Here is a 22,124-nt window from a genome sequence, read left to right on the forward strand (position 1 = left end):
TTGGTTTACCACCAACTATAAACGTCAGGCTGACGTTTTAAAATGTTTTTAATCCCTTCCCGATTTCTTAGTAGTAAATTAAACAAAATCAGTGTTTGAATGATGAATATTTTATTAAGGAGTTAAAAAGCTATACAAACGTACCCGTCCCTCTGTAAATACAATTAAATTAAATTAAAAAAAAAAATCATTCTCTAATTGCCTTGGCTTGGATAATGAGAGTCATTATCTACAAATGGAGAAAACTTGGAATAGTGGTGAAATGCAGGCCCTAGTAAAGATCGGTGACCACCCGTTGCTGACCAAAAATAAAACAAGAGTCATCTCACCACATATGGAGAAAAAAGGACTGATGAGACAAAAGTTGAACTTTTTGGAAGGTTTGGATCATAAAAGAGATCATCATACCAACCATTAAGCGTGGTGGTGGTAGTCTCTTGGTCTGAGGCTGCTTTGCTGCTTCGGGACTTGAATTACTTGCTGTAAGCAATGGAACTATAAATTCTCTCCCTAACAGAAACTACTGAGGAAAAGTGTTTGCCCATCGGTTCATGTTATGAAACTCAAGCGCACTCTGAATATGCTGGGGGACAATGATCTGAAACACACCAGTGAGTCCACCTCTGAAGGGCTCAATAAATATTAATATAATAAATATTACACAAATAATTGTTCTTCTTGGAATTATTGTTAAGAGAAATAAAAGTTTCCTTTAGGCAGTTGATATCATATAACCACGCCAGCCAGCCGATACTATTTTTAGTATGGTGGCTCAAGAGTTGGGAGTTCGCCTTGTAATCGGAAGGTTGCCGGTTCGAGCCCCGGCTCGGGCAGTCTCGGTCGTTGTGTCCTTGGGCAAGACACTTCACCCATTGCCTACTGGTGGTGGTCAGAGGGCCCGGTGGCGCCAGTGTCCGGCAGCCTCGCCTCTGTCAGTGCGCCCCAGGGTGGCTGTGGCTACAACATAGCTTGCCATCACCAGTGTGTGAATGTGTGCGTGAATGGGTGAATGACTGGATATGTAAAGCGCTTTGGGGTCCTTAGGGACCATAAAAGCGCTATATAAATACAGGCCATTTACCATACTATTTTTAAACCAGTAGGGGGAGCTAGTGCCCAACGGGAAAAAATCCCAATAAGTTAAATCTTTCACGTCAGCAGATTCGTGACGGTAATAAAGTTTTTAAAAAGTCCAACACTAAACAATTAAAAATTAAAATTATTAAAATTAAAAATTATCAGAGATGCATACAGATGTCTTAGCAGTAGTGATCCAGAGTTGAAATATTAAAAATTATAAAAATAACCCCCGAGCTTCTGTGCCGCGAATCTGCTTCTGCTGTCACATGCAGTCAGCTGACTGCGAGCTGAATGATAAACAGGAAGGCTACAGGAAATACCGTTATTACATTCATCCGGACGCAGGTAATTTTGAGTCTTAGAAAGGTTTCATGTTCATCACATGAAATTTAAAAAAATTACTGTGGCCGTCTTGGACAGATTTTTGTTTTGTTATTTTTATTCTGTTTATTTATTTATTTATTTTTCGATATGTGGCTACTTTAAGTTGTTAGCCGCACTGCTAGCCAACGTTGAGATTCACGTTAACAAACTGAGCAGATATTTAGCAGGGATTAAGTTACAAATATTTACGGCCTTTGTTGTAGCATGTGAATACCGTATATTTGTGCGCAAACATCGGTTGTGTCACAGATTTGATGCGACAGTGTAAAAGTGGCGCAGCACCAGAGGCTTGAATTCATTCATGGTTTTCTGCTATCTTGTTTTGTTTTTGTTTTTTTCCAGCTGTGACCATGAAGAAGAACAAAGCCAAGGCAAGCAGCAATACTGAGAAGGAGTTTGTGTTCGAGTTCAGGGCAGGTAAACACAACTGTGTCCTCAAAGTGCCCCTGCAGTTTCCTGTGCAGGGGAACATCAGTGACCTTCATGGACGCCTGATGCTGCTGCATAAAATACCCTGCTACTTAGAAAGTGGTGAGATTGTTATTCCTTTTGCAGGTCTTCCCTTCCCTGAGTATAACCTAACTGTAACATAAGACAGCTAGAAGCTGCACTAAAGCATTTAGTTACAGGAGCTTGTTACATTTCTTATACAAAGCTACCGAGTTGCACTTTCCACTTTGCTTGCACAGACCTGAAAGACTTTTTAAAAAAATATCTGCTTTGTGTGACCTTTGTTGCTCTAGAACTGAAAAACTCGCTTTCCAGTTTCGTTGAGAAGGAGACGATTCTGGATTATGACAGAGAGGCAGAGCTGGCCCTGCAAAGACTCACAACAGGAGACGTAGATGTAAACAAGCTCACCAGTGCATGGACTAGGTCTTACGTGGAGGTAATAACGCATTTCATTGTGTTTTTATCGTGTTAAACACAGCACTGTGTGAACTAGGGCCTTTCTGTGCGTTTGCTTGGGGCCCAAAGTCCAAAGACGTGCACGTCAGGAAAAGTAGGTGTGAATCTGAGTGTGGATTGGTTGTCTGTCTCTGTGCGTCCACCCTGTGATGAAATGGCGACCTGTCCAGACGCCTGCTACTACACAGCAGGAATTGGTGTATCCATGTAACTTAACCTCCTAAGAGCCAAACTCTTTCATGGCATGCATTTTTAATTTCTCTTTCCTATTTGGGCTGATTGGGACCTGATAAATTTAAAAACAAAGAATTACGTGATTTTTTTTATTTTTTTATTTGTATTTTTAACCTGATTTTTGTTTCTGAGAAAAACAAGATCAACATATGAGGACATTAATTTTAAATTTTGATAGCCTGGGAACGCCTTGGTGTTCCCCCGGATGAGCTGGAGGAGGTGGCTGGGGAGAGGGAGGTCTGGGCTTCACTGCTTAGGCTGCTGTCCCCGCGACCCGATCTCGGATAAAGCGGATGAGGATGGATGGATGGATGGATAGAACAGTGGCAGTATAATGTCCTTGTAACTGGATATCAGGCCCTTGTAGGGCAAAATTTAGTATTTTGGTCTAGACAACCCAAAATGTGATGTCCACATATGTGGACGCCAGGTCCTAGGAGGTGAATCCTGAGTTTTCAGAATTAAGAAGGTGGTTTACTTCTTACCGGGTTGCATAGCTTGAAGACCTAACATGCTCTGGAGAAGGTTATGTTATAGATTAGAGACCAGCAGGTACACAATCACCTCTTACTGACTAATCAGTTCTCCAGAAATTTCTGGAAGATTCCTTGGGATGGAGAGTGGGAGTGTCGTAAAGTTTTTGCCTTTCTCTGATTGGCATCACTAAGAATCATAGATTCTTAGATGTAACTTTTAATATTCCTTGATTATTTCTTTTAAATATTAATGTTATATTTAGTCTGTATTATGTGTTTAACCTTTTCTTAGTTTTCTAATGTTATAGTTTTACCTTCCTTAGCAAACTTGAATATGTTTGTAATCGATCAGATGCTGTCAATGTCGCCCTTTCTGTGTGAATGCACTCGTAGCTAGGTTGATAAACCCTTGGTAACTTATTGAGTAGATAACTCCCCTTTATGTGACTGCTTAGCCTGATTGCTGATGTTAGAATAACTGAAACAAGATAACTGAAAGATACTTTGGATATGTTGAAGTACAAGCCCCAGCATGCACCCTGCCTCTTACTCTGTGACAGCCAAGATATTTTGGATAAGTGGTTAAGAAAATGTATAGTTCAGAGGTCAACCTTTCTGAAAATCACCTTTCAAATTTAAACCATAGGTGCCTCTGCTAGGAGGCTCAGGCTGTATAATAAGTTTTACTGCCTTAGTTGTTTGTACAACCTTACAGCAAGTTGTTTCTGTTTCTGATGTTATCTATTTTAGGCTGATGGATGTATAATTTTAATGAAAAACATTTAACTTCACACACACGATATTTCATTAACAGTTACAAATAATTTGTTTTAAAGTAAAGTCTTGTTTGGTGCCTAACTATAACTAACCATAACTAAGTTACAGAAAACATCTTCCATATGTGTTGCTATTGTTATATTAACACTGTGTGTTTAAACTGTAACTTCAAAATGCCATTTGGCAGTTAGAATAAGGAATCATGCTGCAACCGTCTCATTCAGTGACACAGGAAACAGATTAGATTCAGTACAGAAATTTGTAAAACTGTGTGGACAAATGTTTCTGTCAAAAATATCTGTTAATATTATGGACGGTACTTTTTAAGCTTGGCAGGTATTCCAAAAATACATTTCACGCACTGGCTGCTTAACACAGCCTGATAAATACAGCTCCATGTTTCTGCAGCAGCACAGCAGCGTGGTTTGGAAGTGTCCTTGAACACTCTCACTAACTTTGGAGTGGTCATGGATCATTAAAGTCATTTAAACAGAAGTAGAGCAGTAATTGTTTATTCATGAGTTCTGGACCCCTCGAAGAAAAACCCCCAAACAAACAAACAAAAAAAAATCTCATTACATGAGCCTTCATGCTGTGTCTAATGTCTCTCGCAAGCATTTTACTTGGTTACTTTGATGCATTTCCCACCAGAGATGGGATACATTCACATGCCTGAGAACTGAGTCATTACTTTTGTGCTGTGGATAAATACAAAACAAACACAATTGTGAGAAGCAGACTTTGTGGTTTCCTAATGAAATTGTGTATGGTGTGTTCACTGAGACATTTATTTAAACTCAAATGCCTCATTTCATGTTTAAGGAAGGCTGATGAGATCAGCTCTCTCCCGCTGCACTCACACATTTAGGAGTTTGCCTGCAGTCCCACTTGCACAGTGTTTGTTACCTAAACATTCTCGAGCCTGTGTAAATGTGGGGTGTTCACACTGAAGAGTACTGTTATTGTGCATTTACCTTAGATGGGTCAACTGGCCTCGTATGTTTTGCAGGTCATAACACAGAAACTGCGACTTTGTATTTTGCCTTCTTTGTTTGGCTGAAAATAAGCTGCTTGCTTATTGTTCTTGTTCACAGTCCGATCATCACCCAGCATGGTTAAGCACTGTACCTCCACCCTTCTTTAACTGCTTACAACTGTCGTTTAACAAAAAGATGTTTTGCTTCCTGCCGTCACTGTTGCAGACCACACTGGAACATGCGCGGCCTGAAGAGCCCAGCTGGGATGAGGACTTTGCCAATGTGTACCATGAATTGATCCACTCCCCCGCCTCAGATACGCTCCTCAACCTGGAGCACAACTACTTTGTTAGCATCTCTGAACTCATCAGTGAGAGAGACATGGAGATTAAGAAGCTTCAGGAGAGGTTGGTGTTAGATGGGATTTGATTGGGATTTTTGGATTTCCTGAACATGTTTTTCTGTCTTATTTCTAAATACTTATTGCCAACAGTTTTGCCTTTAGTTTTTTAGCCAATGTTAGTTCTCAGCCCTCCCCTCTTACACAACTCTTATCAAATAGATCATCATCTTAAATTTCTTCCATGGACTAAAATTAGGTCAGATCTTTTTTTGTTTCCTACCACAGAGATAATTTTTTATCATGTTTTATGAATATTTATGTACTTTCCCAACAATCTGTTAAAAATCAATAAATACTTTCCTGTTTTGTAGGCAAGCGGCAGAAATGGACAAAGTCATGCATGAGCTGGGAAACACGCTCAGTGACCAGGATGTGAACGCAGTAGCTTCTCAACACTTTGATGCACAACAGGTGAAAGGAAGCTGAGGTGCTCAGTAGTTTGTCTCAGTGTTAATAGAAGTGTTGGTTAACTCCAGTGGAGAACCGAAAAGATGATTTCACCTTTCAGGAGATACAGGTGGTCTGTTTTTCAAGTAAACTTTTTGTTTAAGGCCCTGAACGTTTGACATTGTCATCAATGAACAGGTGCTTGAAAACAGGTGGGCAAGCGAGCTTAAACAAGTGACGGGCATTCAGAAGCATGAATACCAAGAATGGGTGGTCAAACTGCACCAGGACCTGCAGAAATCCAACAACAGCAGCAAAATAAAGTGAGTTCTTCTCTGTGTATCTGTGTGTGCACACTCAGAAAAACAAAGAAGGTCTGTTACAGTGTTCGCTTTCTCTGTGTGTGCACACTGCAGTGCAGCCTGTCTTTGTGTTTGCTCATTTGATATATGAAACCTCACTTTCTGCTCGCGTTTACCTGAGCTAGCCTTTTCAGGTGCGTGACAGTACCCTCATGGATTTTGAGGTACAACAAAAACAGTTGATTCAAGATAATAAACACCGGAGTCAGCTGCTTATTCTTACTCTTTCCTTTAAAGGAGAAAACCTGCAGTGAGTGCAGCATCATTATCTGATGGGTTGCTCGTGTTATTGATTTGAGTAGCTGAACTGAGCTGGGCGTGTGTGTGTCTGCCTCCGTAAACAGGCAGTTTTATAGTAAATGAACAAACATTTCCACTCCTATGGGTGCTTTTTTTGCAAAATGCAACTTTGAACTTATTATGTTTGACCTGAAAACTCGACAGGAAGTCGGAAACAAAAGCTGGGTAGCAGAATTTTAATAACAATGAGAAAAGTCATAAAGTTGAGTCATAAAATGACATGAAACCGATCAGCTGCTTTCCATCTTCACAACAAAACTAACCTTAACTGGTAACAGCTGCACATTACTAGGACTACACTACACTACGACTATAAATGTCTGCTTTAATGTCTATGTAAATGCGATTACAAGAGGTCACAAAGTTGACTTGGTTTGACTGATTTTGAGCTTTGTAGGATCAGTTCAGACTGTCGTCTCGAGAAAACAAGTGAAAAATGTCTAAAAGTGGTTCACAGTAATGTTAATAGTAACGTACAGTGAGGAACATAAGTATTTGAACACCTGAGAAAATCGGTGTTAACATTTGGTACAGAAGCCTCTGTTTGCAGTTGCAGAGCTCAAACGTTTCCTGTAGTTCTTGACCAGGTTTGCACACACTGCAGCAGGGATTTTGGCCCACTCCTCCACACAGATCTCCTCTGGGTCTGTCAGGTAGTTTCAGCTCCCTCCTGAAGATTTTCCATTGGTTTTAGGTCTGCAGACTGGCTAGGTCACTCCAGAACCTTGATATGCTTCTTACGCAGCCACTCCTTGGTTATCCTGAATGTGTGCTTCGGGTCATTGTCATGCTAGAAGACCCAGCCACGACTCATCTTCAATGCTCTGACTGAGGGAAGGAGGTTGTTGCTCAAAATCTCACAATACATGACCCCATTCCTCCTTTCCTTAATGAAGTGCACTCGTCCTGTCCCCTTTGCAGAAAAGCACCCCAAAGCATGATGTTCCCACCCCCATGCTTCACAGTAGGGATGGTGTTCTTGGGATGCAGCTCATCCTTCTTTTTCCTCCAAACACAGTGAAGTTGAGACCAAAAAGTTCTGTTTTGGTCTCATCTGACCACATGACTTTCTCCCATGCCTCCTCTGGATCATCCACATGGTCATTGGCAAACTTCAGACGGGCCTGAACATGTGATGACTTGAGCAGGGGAACCGTCCATGCAATGCATGAAACTGTGCTCCCAGCTGTCTTCATGTCATTGAGCATCTGGGCTGATTCCTCACCTTTCTTATCATCAGAGATAAGATGCAAGATCTCACCCCACCCCATCTCACCCCACGAGGTGAGATCTTGCATGGAGCCCCAGTCCGAGGGAGACTGACAGTCGTCTTTATTCAGTCATTATTCAGCATGTATTGAATATTCTGACCAAAAAAAACCCAAAAAACGGATATCACCAGAACATCTATGGTTCTGAGACAATGTGCTGACCCTGCATTCTGTTGTTTTTAAAGATGAATATCATCATGTTATTACGTGTGGATGAAACTGAGAACATTCGACATCAGCACTCGGAGCGTTTTCTAAACGTGCACTTTTAGTTAAAGCTGCAAAGCGAAAATTGAGTTGGAGTTTGGATTTCTTTGATAAGGTCTCTTTACTTTTCCGTCTGTTTCCCAGATTTAAATAAAACCTGGTTCCACCTGAGGCTCAAACTGAGCTCGTCAACAAAGCGTTTTCTTAAACCGTAAACCTCTGTTTGAGTTATGAGTTATATCATTTCATGTTTCTTTGAGCTATGTTTTATGAAACACTAACATTCGATTTCTTTCTTTGCTGCATCATGGGATCAAACTCTTCACTTTATTAACCTGTATAACCCACACCCACTCGCCCACTAAACCTCAGCTCCAACTAAAGCTTAAGCTTTTTATAACTGTCGGTTCCATAAAATGATTTCTTTGAATCCGCAGACGTGCTAAGGATTGGTTTCTCTTCCCTCTCAATTTTCCAGTGAGGAGATTAAGGTGCAGCCCAGCCAGCTGTCAGAGGCTGCAGATTCAGGTGCCAGGATGTTCGAGGAACAGCCTCAGCTGGAGGAGAGCTTCACCATACACTTAGGTACTTCACATGCTTCCCTAGTATTTTTGCACAGATCAAGCATCGCTGTTACAGTTAACACAATAAAAATTTGCAGGAGCACAGCTAAAGACGATGCACAACCTGCGACTGGTCCGAGCAGATGTGCTGGATTTCTGCAAACACAGACGACACGGCAGCAGCGGAGTGAAGCTGCGGCGGCTGCAGACGGCTCTTTCGCTGTACTCCTTCTCACTGTGCGGTCTGGTGCTCCTGGTCGATAACAGGGTCAACTCCTACAGTGGCATCAAGAGAGGTCAGGGAGCATGCGGTGTATAATGTAGTTAGATATATGTATGTTGATTCCTGCTTTTACCTGCAAAGAGTCATTTTTGGCAGTTTGATGAACTGTAATGTGGATATTTTGTTTCTGTTTACCTTCTCTTTTCTTCTACTGTGGAAGCCAAACTTTCTTTAAGTGTTTTATTCACTTACTGTGGGTTTCATCTAACTTTAAGTTTGAACTTGAGGCTAAGCAGTCATTTGGTTCCACTGTGTTTGAGTTCACCTGGGGCCTACTCTATGTCAACCCACAGACTTTGCAACTGTGGCAAAGGAGTGCACAGACTTCCACTTCCCCTGTCTAGAAGAGCAGCTGGAGGAGGTGCAGCAGGTGGTGCTGTACGCCAGAGCCCAGCGGAGCAGCAAGCACAAAGACCAGCCTGGTGAGACATTTTGCAAAAAGAAACACTTGGAGTCTCAGCCTGGAGGTCCTGAAATCTTGGGGAACAAATTTGATTATTCTTGATGCTATGGTTGTTTTTTTTTATAGTTTTGGCCATTCTTTAGGAAAACAAGATGTTTATCTCCTATTTTAATACCATAATATAACATATGAATAAAATTCAAGCCTTTCTCAAACAAACAATAAAATAAAAAGAATTGGAGGGAAGTAAACGCGTATACTTGCCTGTACGAGTCTGGCTTTTACATGAAGCTCACACTGAAAGGCTCCTCGTGGAGCTGGAACATTTCAGTGTTATGCGAGCAGTATGAGAGGGGGATTAATCTGTCAGGAAATAGAAGATGTTGATTTTATCCAGATTCTTATCACAGCATAAGTGATTTACTGAGTAGAGGTGTACACATACAGGCCCACTGGCTTCCAAGCCTGTCACAGATCCGCTGCTAACACTCATTGTCCCTTTGAGATGCTGATTTGTGCTTTATTCTGCAATCCTGTATCCTTACAGAGACTCAAAAGAACGGCGGTGATGATAAGAGCAAAAATGTTGAAAGAAATCCCTCGAATATCTTACCAGGTATTAAGAAAACAGTTTGTGATTATCCAGCAGATTATTTTTATATTTTAACTCTCTGTCGGCTACGTCTCTTCCTAAAGGTGAGTTCTATATCACGCGGCACTCCAACCTCTCGGAGGTCCACGCCGTCTTCCATCTGTGTGTGGATGACAACGTCCGATCAGGGAACATCACTGCCCGGGACCCAGCGATCATGGGCTTGAGAAACATCCTCAAGGTGTGCTGCACTCATGACATCACCACTGTTACCATCCCTCTGCTGCTCGTCCACGACATGTCCGAGGTAAGAAGAAGCTGTCAATGCTTGCATGAGTGCAGCTGCAAGAATAAAAGCTTGTAAACTGCATATTGTAATATAATAATCTTAGTGGAGCAAATAAACCTGACTGTAAGTTTATTGGACCAGCAGACGTCCAGGTATTATGCCTTCACAGTATCGTCTTTTTCCCCATAAACTACACGAGTACACAAGCTGATCAGATTTCTCCAAATAGAGAAATGATCAGGAAGTACAGTACAGGCAAATGGTTGCGCTTGATCCATTGTTGGGTTATTAGATGTTTCTGGGTTGCCATGGATGCTTGATGGTTTAGTTTGGGCAAGTAGAAAAAAGTCAATAAAAAAAAGTCTCATTTGGAGTATTCCTGTTAGATCAACCTTAGTATATGTACTTGTATTACACTGTAATAAACTATTCAAACTGTCATACCTGTGATTGTCAACGTGGCAAAACCTTGAACGTTAATGATTCAGTTGTATTAAAAAGTAGAGAATTGAAACTTTAGTGATTAATGGTGTTGAGAAACGTTTTCAAAGCGGCTGATGTTGATGGGAGGTGTTTGAGTTCAGCCGGCGGGGGCTGAAACGTTCGTTATTCTATGACTCTGGTCTTGGATTCGTGCTTTATTGCCTTCTCTCTTTCCTTGTGTTACCTGTTTGAAGCTCTGCTGTCAGCTATTTGATACAGGTGGGGAAAAAAAAGAATAGGGGTGTTGAGTAATCAGGATCGGTTACCAGAAAAACTGCTATGAGTGCACTGTTACTCAGTGATGTTGTAACAGGGTACGTCACAAACTGTGATGTTCGTCTGTGCTCTGTGGTCTTGCACTTGCGTCAAACCCCAAAACCTGATGGCTGTGCAACTTTCCCAACTCTCAGCACACCCAGACTGACTTTAAGCTTGTGCTTATTCGTGTACGATAACATCTGACTCGTTGGACATGAACTGTAAATTCAGACTACAACTTTTTTGGGTCACTAATCCTGCAGAGTACATATGCACAGCGACAGTCAGTGCTCACATGTTAGGGTCAAATAACAGAAAAAGCCTCGACGTGGATCGAGCGGACACTTCTAGCATTTTCCTGTGAAAATAGCAGGATTCTCTTTGTATAATGACGCGGGCACTTGTCTTTTATTTAGTCTGTTACATTTGTTTCTTTGTTTTTAATCACATTAGATGTCCTTTGTTGGTTATTTAACTGAGTAATGTTACCAATAATAACATAATCAGTTCAACAAACTTCTTTATAGATGCCTAATCAACAGTCTTTTGATTCATAAAACTAAAGTTTTGGAGCTCTGGAAGCCTCGAGAAGCAGACGATACTTAATTGAAGGCTTCTCATTTCAAAACTTTCCATCTGGCAGCTTCTTTTTCAGGCATTTCCCTTTTGAGGACAGACGTTTGCCTGTTTGTACAAGCCTATTGTAGTGTTAAAACAACTGGTTTAGTTTGTCTACATGAACTACAGACCACAGTCCAAATCCAGCACGGCTGTTGCTCTTGTTCTTATTTTAGTTTTTCTTTTTTCTTTGAAGTTTGAGGAAAGAGGTTCACATAATAAATGCTCAGTGTCACTATAATATATGGTTAAAGGTTTGTGGAGATAAAACTGAAAACTGGGTTAATTTGGAGCCGGTTTGCAGACATTGACTGTTTCACGACTGCTGTGTTCATTTTTCTGGCTGTAAGAAACGCTTTTGTTCTTGCCTCAAACTGTTTGGCAAACACCACAGTCACCTTCAGTGCTCCTGTTTACGGTTCAGTCACACCAAAAAGCTGAATGAATATTCAGAAATCCCTCACTAGAGCCTGTGCAGTTTATCCAAGTACAAAACGTACAAGTAAACGAAAGAGAGTGTGTGTTGTGGCAAAGACTCTCTGTTACACTCCTTGCGGTGAGAACAGGTAGTTTGCAAGATGAGATCATTGTGTGCAAACTGCAGCGGAGTACACTCAAAGCTGAAAGGAAATAGTCGCAGAAAGTGTTTGATTTAGCACAAAGTGTCCAATCCAATAAGCATTTTGACAACATCAGCTTAGACATAGTTGCCTAATAAGAAGCTTTGGTTTTGACACAAAGACACGTCATATAACAGGTTCTCTCTGCTCTGCTCTGTAGTGTGTAGGACTGTATAAAGCTCTGTGTGGAGTAATATTGTGGAAACAGTATCTGTGTATCTGTGTACTAATGTTCTGTCCTGTAATATCATTCACCACCAACTCGTTTGCTTTTCTTTCTCTTATGATGTTTGAACTGTAGCACAGATATAAGTAATACAAGACAAATAAACAGAACGTTAAAAATGTTACAAATTTGAAAAAAAATGAAAGAAGATGCGATTGCCAAAAAGTCTTTTGAAACATTGTTTCACATTACAAAAACTTAACTAAGATCACATTATTTTTGCTGTTTGGTCTGTGGAGCTCGTACCCTACAGGTGATGGTGCTACATGAAGTCTTTGAAATGATTTCTTTATTTTTAAGTCGTATGTCAGTCTAAGTTCACCGCCGTGTGCCTCATTTCACACCAACCTTCTCTTTTCATTGCAGGAGATGACCATACCGTGGTGTCTTAAAAGGGCGGAGCTCGTATTCAAATGTGTCAAAGGTAACATGGATGTTATGCACAGCTGTTGTACAGTATTTATGGACATACTGATTGGTCATTTGGTGGTTTTTTTCTTGTTTGTTCAACCGTCTGTCAAACGTAAACATAGAGAATACTTAATACTGTGTTACTTTATTATGTATTAATACACAATAATTGCACTTAACATTGAATGCAGCAATGTAAGAATGAATGGTGATATTCATGCTAAATTTTCTTTGCAGGTTTTATGATGGAAATGGCCTCGTGGGACGGCGGTGTATCACGCACAGTCCAGTTTCTAGTGCCAAAGGTGAGATCAGTCATTTGTACCACTTGTACCTGTGGATACACTGTTGTTCTCTGAGTGACTGCCTTCCGGCAATGCTTCATGCTTCTTTTAAAGAATTGTATACTTAAGGCCTCGCCCGTACATAATGTAACAAAAGGCACACCTGGCTTTGCAGTGCATGTCTCCGAATGCACACTACGTAGAGTTGAGTGCTTGAAAAGCGTGCCATAAATCATAGATTACAGAGCTTTAGGTTATTTTAGCTCCGTATTTGCACTGCTGTGATAAAAGAAAACTCAGAGACTCAATCACATAAATGTGCGATAAGCAATGGGATTAGTGTGCAGCTTGCCAACACTGAGGTGTAATCACTTTCACTTTGTTGGAAATCCAGGTCTTATGTTAATTTGTTATTAAATAAGTTAAAAAGGAAAGGGAAAAAATATTCAGGCTCAACTTTAAAGCGAGGTTTTCTGTTATATTTTGGACTGATTTAAGCTTGCCGTGCAGGATGAATCACGGCCGTTACTATTTGCGAAGCTATACATGCAGAGTTTTTGTGGTTTGGATCCTATAGAATGAGCTCCCGCTGACAGGATAAGATGATAAAACGAGTGGCATCAAAGGACTCTGACTGTACCGGCTTCCTGTCAGCTACGTGCTCAGACACCATTCAAAATAGCAGCTACTGAAACGACATTGTTGTCTGCACCTCAAAGAAATACTGTGTCTAAATATATGCCGTGTGTTTGCAGGACTGTGCTTCTGCTTTAGGATTACTTAACATTCTTACTTGACGGGTGGCAGTGCTTAGAGTGACAAACTCTGTGTGTCCCCTGTTCCAGTCACAGCTGCTATAGCTCATTTCATGTCAAGAAACCGCGGAAGCTGTTAATACTTGACTGGACGCAAAGAGTTCAGCTGTATTTTTGTTTTTTGAGGACTTTAAACAGCATCTTTCCATTATCACAGCGCGGGGAGAGAAGATGTTGTTTCCGTGCAAACCTCAGTCCGCTCACTAACCCTGGTCACCCCTCTGTGTGTCTCTTTGTACTGACAGACTATTTCAGAGGAAATGTTCTACCAGTTGAGCAACATGCTGCCGCAGATCTTCCGCGTCTCCTCTACCCTTACTCTCACCTCGAAGCACTGATTGGTTGAAACCTCAGGTCATTCAGGCAAATGGAGACAAGTAAAGTCTTTGGTTTTTGTGTTGTTTTTTTTTAAACTAGGATGAATATAGAGACTTTGTGACATAAATAACTTCCATTTGTTGTTTAAAAACAATTAAGTTATGGTGGCATTAAGTGCAAAAGAATTGATGAACTTTCCTATTATTGCACCTTCCAAAGCTACTCACTCTGAAAGAGGACTGGATTCACTGGCACGCTAAAACAGCTGCTGCAGTTATCATTTAGAGTCTCCAGGGTGTGGTTCTGGTGACAGAGTTTTATTACATTAGCTGCCAGTACTGCAGACATTTCAGTTTTCCTTTAAAGCTGCAATCTGCAACTTTGGTCACGTTCAGCTGCTTGAAGTCGGTAAAAATGAGACAACCAAATGTGTAAAGTGGGCTGAATGGTAAAAAACTTGTGACTTTCCATGTTGTCATATCTTTACTTTTTTCTTTTTACAGTATGTTGATTATTGAAGAAAAGAAAAATCACCAATCTGGGCTCAAACTCGAATGCTAGTTCTGATGTTGACATCTTAACCGTCATATTTAATTCTTAAAGAATTTCTTGTGGTGACAGACGATCTTACACTTCAGCCATCGAATGAGATTTAGCAGCATGATGTCGTGGTGCTCTGGCTTCAGTGACATGGACTTGGCTCTTTTAGTCCTAATGACAAATTGCATTGCTGCTCATATGAGCGGTGTGCTATGATTTTGTACTGCATTGCAGAGAGTTGTGGCGACTGCCGCTAACTCTCTGTGGGAGTGTGAATGTGTATGGTCCCCCTCCCCCCTCACCTGCCTAACAGTAGATGGCACTGTTCCTAAAGACAAAAATGTGAAATAGAGTAACTGTACTTGAACGCTTTGCTTATCGGAGGAAACGTTTTGCCTATTGAAATTCATCTCAATCTATTCTAAGTGAGGGAAATGGCACTGAAAGTACAGCTCAGTTGTATTTTATGTTAAACACCTACATGTGCACCCTGTATATTTACTTTATGTGTGTACATTTTTTTAATGTTTTAATAAAGTAACACTCTCGACACTGATGTGGTGTATTCCTCATAAGCTTCTGACAGACTTCAGAACTGGATGATTAGTTTTTCTGTGCCCCCACCCATCTGCCAGAAGTGATGCACTTCTAGCGAGTTCGTCTCCAGGCTTTATTTACTCTTGATTGGTTATCCACAGGGACCTAATCTCCCTAAAGTTAATAATCCATGTCATTCATTGGAATTACATTCCTTCACGTCTAATGGTTGGCCTACGAGCCATTTCAGACAGATAATCAATTTAGTTTGTCACAAAGTTTGCCACTGCCGCATTCAGTGGTGGCATTAGGCTGATTAAAAGAGTTGACAGTGTAGCAATCAGCTGCGCCCAGAGAGAGTTATGAGATTTTTGAATGGCGCCGTGTTGAAACTTGCAACTGTTTTTATCATGCAGCCAGGTTGAGAAGCCACAAAACGGTAAGAATATGTAGTGCAAAGTGTTTAGCATTCTCAGGATTGGTCTTAGAGGCTTTGAGTGTGCACAAGCTTATGTGCATGTAGAGTCCAGGCACAGAAATGAGAGAACTGCAGAAGGTACTTTTGCATACATTCAGACTTGTTCATGGCAAACCTAGTGAGCAAATAAAATGTATCTTTAGATAAGCATTCAAATACAACGTTGCCCAAATTGCTGTACAAAGTGTGTGTGTACAGTCACACACGCATGTAATTACATGCATAAAAATGCATCATTATTTGATTACGATAACAATTAGAAATGTTATTTTACACTGGTATTACCCGTGATTGGTAATGGATGATGCTATATACAATCCTCTCCAAAAGTAAAAAGTCAAGTAAAGGTGTCATTTACATAAATATCACTTACTGTACTATACCCTTTATCTTACGGTGAATTCTTACTGTCATTTAATGGTCGGGCATTGCACAGCAATAAGCATTTCACCACATGTCATACTGTGTATGGTTGTGTGCAGAGATGGGCAAGTAACTTGACCAACACTGGTTGTGTGTGTGAGACAAATAAAATTTGAATTTAAAGGGTAAGTCAGCTGTTACACGGCAGCTATTATAGCACGGCTTCTCCACAGTTGGTTGGAAATGGCAAAATTAAATACTATTTATATACAGAAATTTTAATGATATGAAAATGCTAACAGACAAATCCTGAACATGAAAACGAGCAAACCCGAGAGCGTCTTCTCCGACTGTAGAAAAATCATACGTCACAGGTGCTGCTACCGGAAGATGCTTTTTTTTTTTTGCTTAAAAAAATAAAAACCTGAATATCTCTTGTGAAACGCTTTCAAAATAACAGCAAAGAGTGCATTTGTTATTTTAGGTCTTTGATTAAATAAAATAAACGAAATCTTTTTGTGTGGCGTTTTTGTTTTATAAATTGCCATTAACGTGTTATTCTACTTTTTGCTACATTTATTTCGAAGTTCCCAACCGGAAGTTACTGCTGTCGCTGCCGCTGGCTTGACAGAGGTTGTCACAGCTGGGTAGTTGGCTCGCTACAAGTTAAGCAACAGGGTTTCGTCGGGAGCGAGCAAGTTGCTGCATGGATTTGTCGGAGCTCCGCGTAACTTACGGTTAAGTTTGCACCTAAACGAGTTGTTCGAGGGATTCTGTCTGTCTGTGTTCAGTAAGGCTTTCTCATGCGATACACATCTATCACATGTCGGCTGCTCTATGTGCTGAAACTTATTCATTGTATTTGGCTGCCTTGCAACGGTTCACCGCGTCGAAACTGCAGACAGCGGCTTTAAAATTTGACCCAAGCGTCCCCGACTCGTCCCACGCCGGAGACCGTGATACAGCTGACCTGAAAACGGAGGTAGGTGTGCGGCGGTGTGTGCTTGAGCCTGTGTGCGGTTAGCCAGGGTTCAGCAGCGTGGTGCTTTCTGGAAGTTTTTTCCACTCTGCGTCGCAGACTGCCGCTTTGCCACCGGGCTCCCTGGACACCGATGCAGTGCCAAGTTCCGTGGTGGCTTTACTCTGTCCCCGGCCGACACAACGCTGCGTGTCTACGCCAAAACCTTCGCTGTAAACGTTTGGCGCTGTGTTGACGAGACCCCGCTGGTTTGACACATGGATGGATGGGGGAGGAGGCGTTTGAGGACACCCCCGTGTGGAAAGTTACAAAGTATTCCAGCTGGATGTGGCATTGGCTGGTAACGTTCAAAAGAATGACTCCTGGGGTTTTGTTTTGTTCTCGTTATTCCTTTTTTAGTGTCTCGGATGCGCGTGTGTGTTACAGAGTGAGGTCATGAACCGTAAAGGCACTCTAAAAGCTGCCCTGTCATATTTAAGACATGTCTTGTATGGACAAGTGTTCTCAGCCTGAAACAGATGGAATTTTCCACAGTGCGGCCATCAGCTTGTTGATGGTGACTCTCAGGAACTAGACGTGTATGCTTTGATTTATCAGCTGTTTAGAATAAAAACAAAAGGGTGAAATGCCTCATGAGCATTCCTGTTTAGCATCATGTTTTTCAGCCATCATTGGATTTTGATTCCTCGACTTTTTGTTTTGTTTTTGTTTGAAGAATGTTATCACATTTTTAAAGCCCGCTAATAGTAATTTCTTTATCTAAGGAATGCAGCATCAGGAAATTAAGCAACACTTTATACCAACTAAACTTCTTCGGTGCTGAAAGTTTCCACTCGCATGTTTTTGGGAGGCTGTTTGAGTCTGGTTTCTTAGAGAAAATTCAAGGTTCAGAAACCACATTAGGAGGGCAGAGGATCAAAAGGTTAAACAGCTCTAACCCATGACCGTGACTCTGCCGTCACACAAAGACCTCTTTCCGCTTCTTCATGGGCGCGTTAGGTGTGGTATTTACTCAGCCTTGGAAACTGGACTCTTCTCTTTCATCCTGTCACACGTCATTTCTGTTTCTTTCCTTTTAAAATGGCATCAAATTAAACTGTGTACACGTGTGCGCAGCTTGTTGCCACATAAGGATTGTGAAATAGTAGCGGTAAATTCTTACTACTGCACTGACATCATCCAGATGTTTGTCTGCTAATGATCAGTGGCAGGCTGTCGTTACAGCTGACTGGCTGGTCTCAGAGCAGTTATATTCTTAGTATTTGCAACTTTCTTATTTATTTGTTGCCCCCAGGAAAGCTTTGCTCATCTGCTCCACTGTGATAGAAACGCTTCTCCATGCCATGACCAGCTGGCTGTTCTCTAACTGCTCCCTGACAGTCTGATATCCCCCCCCAAAGCCAAGCGCAAGATAATCGCCCACCGTTGAGGACACCAAGCTACTTAGGCAGACTGAAGGCTTTGCAGTTCTAATCACTCGTAGGCTGTTTAGCTCCGGCTTGGTGTGCTTACTGTTCTTCCTATGTCTACCTGGCTTTTCGGCTCTTGCATATGCTTTCAAAGACGAGTGCTGGATTACGTGGTGGGTGTAACACATATATTTTTTCCCTACCTTTTTTCTGATGGTTTGAGTCTGAAAAGCATTTGCTTAAAGGCTTTTTGTTTCCCTTAAGCTCTGTGTCCTCTTCAAAGCATCATGTGCTGCCAGCAGTCACAGGTATGCAGTCTGATAGCCGTGCCTCACATCCGAGGAGACGCTTGCTCTGGGAAAGCGTCGTTATGTGGATCTGTTTGCTTACAGCGCCTTAAGTTCTGTTCCTCAGTTTGTATCCCAAACTGTTTTTCCATCGTTTCTAGTTTTTGCTTTGTCTCAGTTTTATGCATTATAAACAGGAAAATACAAACCTTTTGATTTTGCAGGAAGTTGGTTGAAACCTTCATCTAAGTTGGGACTAATAGCCTTTTCACGTCATTGGAGCAGCACTGACAGGATCCATGCTGGCGCTCTTATTTGTCTTATTTTCTTTGTCTCTGCATGAATTTGTGTATTGTGTAGTTGTCTTAACACTCATACCACTTAGACCTTGTACATTTACTGCTAAAGTGAATGCGTCCCTTAAGTACTAATCATTGTAAAAACAGTGAGCTCATTTGTTGAAACAGGAGGGGGGAGAGAAGTGGTAATGGCAAAAGAAAGTTGATGGGGAGAGAGGGGGAAGTGTGAGATTTTTTTCCCCCCCTCTGTCATTTGGTATGTTTTTCAACAACCACCAATCAAAAGCGAAGCAACACCTGCTCCTCGACTGTGAAAATCACACAAGTGCTGGAATGCACATCGTTAGGCCCCCGTAACTCACTAACAGCAGGGAAAAGGCTGAATATTGAGGAACCTGTCTGATTCCTGCATCTCTCACTGACAGGAAGCAGAAGAGCTCAGAAGTGTTTCCCAGCTCTCTGCAGGCACCGGGGTCAAAGTCCAAACTGCTTCCCTGTAATGGTGCTCCACAGCGAGCCGGGCCAGAAACAAAAACCACATACAGACGACCTTAATGGGCCCGAGTTACAGAAAAGATGGCGGCTTCCCCACCAGCTAGGAATGTCACCTTTGTGACATGGTTATCACTCAGCCTTTTCACTGTGTTTTACATTACTCCCACTTCCTCTGGGATGTTGCTGGGAATTTTTTTGCAGCCACATTTGTTTTATCGTCCTCTTCTTTCGGCCGCTCCCTTCGGGGGTCACCACACTGACTCCATCTCATCCTTCTCTGTCGCACCAACACTGAGTATCCTCTTTCACTACATGCATCAGTTTTCTTCGTGGTCTTCCTCGTTTCCCATTGCCTGCCAGCTCCATGCTCAACACGTCCTGTGACAAACATTTAAATTTAACTTAAAATATTACTGAAGTGTCACTGAAGTCATATGTTCCTCCTTCTCCGGCGGTTTAATATCTATCCTTTTGAAATGCGGCTCAACCCACTATCGTGTCTCTCTCCCTGTGACGGTCATGGAAGTTGAGACTTCACTGAGGGCTTCTGATGGGTATGACTGGGTTTCTGTAAGGATCAGAGTGACCTCTCTTGGGAGTGTAGCCGGCTTGACTTGGTGTGAGAAGGTGAAGACATATTTAATTCAAGCATCTAGATTATCGGTGCTCTTTTAATATCTTGTCTGATTAAAGGAAGGAATATTCCCTGTCTTCTCTCCGGTCTGGCATGGAATCGCTCCATGCCGGAGTGTGTGGGTGCACTGGCACTGGTTCAGTTCTCTAGTGGCTTGCTTGGCCAAATGCTTTTCTCTTTAATCCTAATTTGCTGCTCAGTATTTTTGTCATTCAGATTCACTGTGAAATATGCCAACTGTATGGCTTTTTTTTAGTGAATTATGGAAACCTAATTGTGGCTCTCGTTTCGTATATGGCTGGCAAAGCAAAATTCTCCTGATGCTTCCCTTTCCTGAGATGTTGTGAAACATTAGATAAAATTAAAGCCCCTTTTTTTTGTCCTCTCATAATGTCATTATATTGACTGCTGGACTGTTTTTGTGCCTCTAGTCCTGTGATTTTTCACCACAAACTGCCTGTCATGTCTAAGCTGTTTCTGTCCCTCCAGTCTCCTCTCAGGCGTACTCCTCTGTGCTAATCTGATGGGACCATCTCATTTCTGGCACACTGGTCCCTTTTCCAAAAGTCCCAATGGGAGTCTTAGTGAGATTTCCTTTTTGTCTCTGATCCTGTTGATTGATAGGAATGATCATTATGTTAAAGTAATGTTACTCATCCTTTGTCAACTGAACAGGAAACACAACAACGTAGCACTAACCACCCTTTTAACATTTGTGCGTGCATGTTTGTGGGCAGAACATTTTCATGTAATATTAATGTAAAAGTCTTGCATTGTGTGTCTGCATGTTAAAGTTGGGTCTCTGATGTTCCTGCTTGCAAATGTGAAATTAAAAGTCTTGTTAGGAAATTAAGGAATTCTGTGCACTGACTCGCTGGAGTTTGACCTCGAGCCTGTAATGTGACGCTATGAATTTGTGTTGCATGCCGTTCTATCGCGATGAACTTTATGTTGGCCTGTAGTGTTATCTCTACCTGTGTGTGAGGTTAGCTGAGGTGCGACACCGTGGGGTGCAGCTGTACGGATGAGTTATTACTAAGACAGATCAGTGTGTGCACAGTCGTGATCCCTCTCATTAAACATAAATCAATGGACCTTGAAGCTCGATGAATGTTTTTATTATTTTTTTCCTTTGGTAATCTACTGAATGAGTCATTGCTTATACTGTCAGAGTAAGGTAGTAATGGGAGTTGGGAGCATGAGTGCACTAATCAGACAAAAGGACTCAGACATGAAAGCCTGCTTCAAATATAGATCTTCTGCCATTAAGGTTAAAAAAAAAAATCCCTGGTTCCTGTCCGAGGAATCGTAGTACGTCTGCACGACGGGAAGACACTGCTTTAAACAGCTTCGTGCTGTATCACATGTCGAAGTGCACGTTTGTGCTCAGCTATAGATTCTTTCACCTTCTGCATTTATCATTTAAAGTCATGTTCACTGAGCTGGTGGCCGTTTGTCTGAACACAACTTTCTGGATCTTTCTTTAATTATATCACAAAGGTTATGACCTGTGCTGAGCCTAATAAATAAATACTGTAGTGATGTAAATGGACTGGTTCTTATATAGCGCTTTTCTATTCTATGTTGAGCACTCTAAGGGCTTTACACAACTTGTACATTCAGCCAAACACTTTTTTCTACTGTTATTAAAGTGCTTCCTAACTAACACCCACACTCCGATAGATGCAACATGGGGTTAGTATCTTGGCCTGCAGACTGGGATCGAACCACCAACCTTCCTGTTAGTAGCTCAGGTGGTAGACCTGCGACCCTGTGTCATGTGAGTCGGAGAGAAACCACGATTTAATGAAACGTCTTCACTGAGGAGTCCAAGAATGTCTTCAGGTGGCAGTACCATTAAGAATAGGATTCCCCAACTCGTTGGCACAATTGACCTCGGCCCCAATGAAACTACCTGAATCCCCCCAACACACTCAGTCCAGGTAAATGTCAGCGATATTGACACCCACCCAGTCTGTTTGTAATTTCTTTTTTAACTTTTACATGTGCACCTCCTCTGCTAGCTTAATTATTATTTCATTGTTAAAACTTGACTTAGTTCTGCCCACGTGGCTCGCATGCTGCTGAAAGGCGGGCTGCATGGCATTGAAGGCAAAAAGATTGATGGCAGCCTCAGGTGTTAACTTAACAAAAAGCGCTTTTCATGAAATAG

General features: G+C 41.6%; 2 protein-coding genes across 9 annotated transcripts in view; both read left to right on the forward strand.

Moving 5' to 3' along the window:
* Window positions 1-1,360: 1,360 nt before the first annotated feature.
* On the forward strand, window positions 1,361-15,026 carry c7h12orf4 (chromosome 7 C12orf4 homolog). 2 transcript variants are annotated; one of them, XM_031747559.2, is made up of 15 exons: window positions 1,361-1,425; window positions 1,807-1,995; window positions 2,208-2,353; window positions 5,063-5,244; window positions 5,552-5,651; window positions 5,826-5,950; window positions 8,246-8,352; window positions 8,429-8,626; window positions 8,907-9,035; window positions 9,564-9,632; window positions 9,713-9,915; window positions 12,469-12,526; window positions 12,751-12,818; window positions 13,858-13,989; window positions 14,434-15,026. In XM_031747559.2, the coding sequence occupies exons 2-14, from the start codon at window positions 1,815-1,817 to the stop codon at window positions 13,948-13,950; spliced, it is 1,659 nt and encodes a 552-aa protein (XP_031603419.2). In that variant the 5' UTR covers window positions 1,361-1,425; window positions 1,807-1,814; the 3' UTR covers window positions 13,951-13,989; window positions 14,434-15,026. The 2 variants fall into 2 exon arrangements, with proteins under 2 accessions (XP_031603419.2, XP_031603418.2); XM_031747558.2 differs by having other exon boundaries at window positions 13,858-15,026.
* Window positions 13,969-22,124, forward strand: part of slc45a3 (solute carrier family 45 member 3) — a 55,828-nt gene continuing 47,672 nt past the window's right edge. The window contains exons 1-3 of one of the 7 annotated variants that reach the window (XM_039615564.1): window positions 16,493-16,638; window positions 16,750-16,830; window positions 16,927-17,167. The gene's annotated coding sequence lies outside the window, so the exon portion shown is untranslated. Of the gene's footprint in view, window positions 13,990-16,480; window positions 16,831-16,926; window positions 17,168-22,124 lie in introns of those variants that run through there. The other 6 variants (XM_039615565.1, XM_039615562.1, XM_039615563.1 and 3 more) reach the window with 6 other exon arrangements.

The sequence above is a fragment of the Oreochromis aureus genome, linkage group 7 (genome assembly GCF_013358895.1).
Source record: "Oreochromis aureus strain Israel breed Guangdong linkage group 7, ZZ_aureus, whole genome shotgun sequence".
Taxonomy (NCBI): Eukaryota; Metazoa; Chordata; class Actinopteri; order Cichliformes; family Cichlidae; genus Oreochromis; species Oreochromis aureus.

What these genes read in the sequence shown, in the direction of transcription:
- c7h12orf4 (XM_031747558.2), top strand. Translation starts at nt 1,815, where the DNA reads ATGAAGAAGAACAAAGCCAAGGCAAGCAGCAATACTGAGAAGGAGTTT. An exon ending in AACAACAGCAGCAAAATAAA is followed by an intron (nt 5,951 to 8,245) that starts GTGAGTTCTTCT and finishes TCAATTTTCCAG; the next exon opens with TGAGGAGATTAAGGTGCAGC. An exon ending in TCCAGTTTCTAGTGCCAAAG is followed by an intron (nt 12,819 to 13,857) that starts GTGAGATCAGTC and finishes TTGTACTGACAG; the next exon opens with ACTATTTCAGAGGAAATGTT.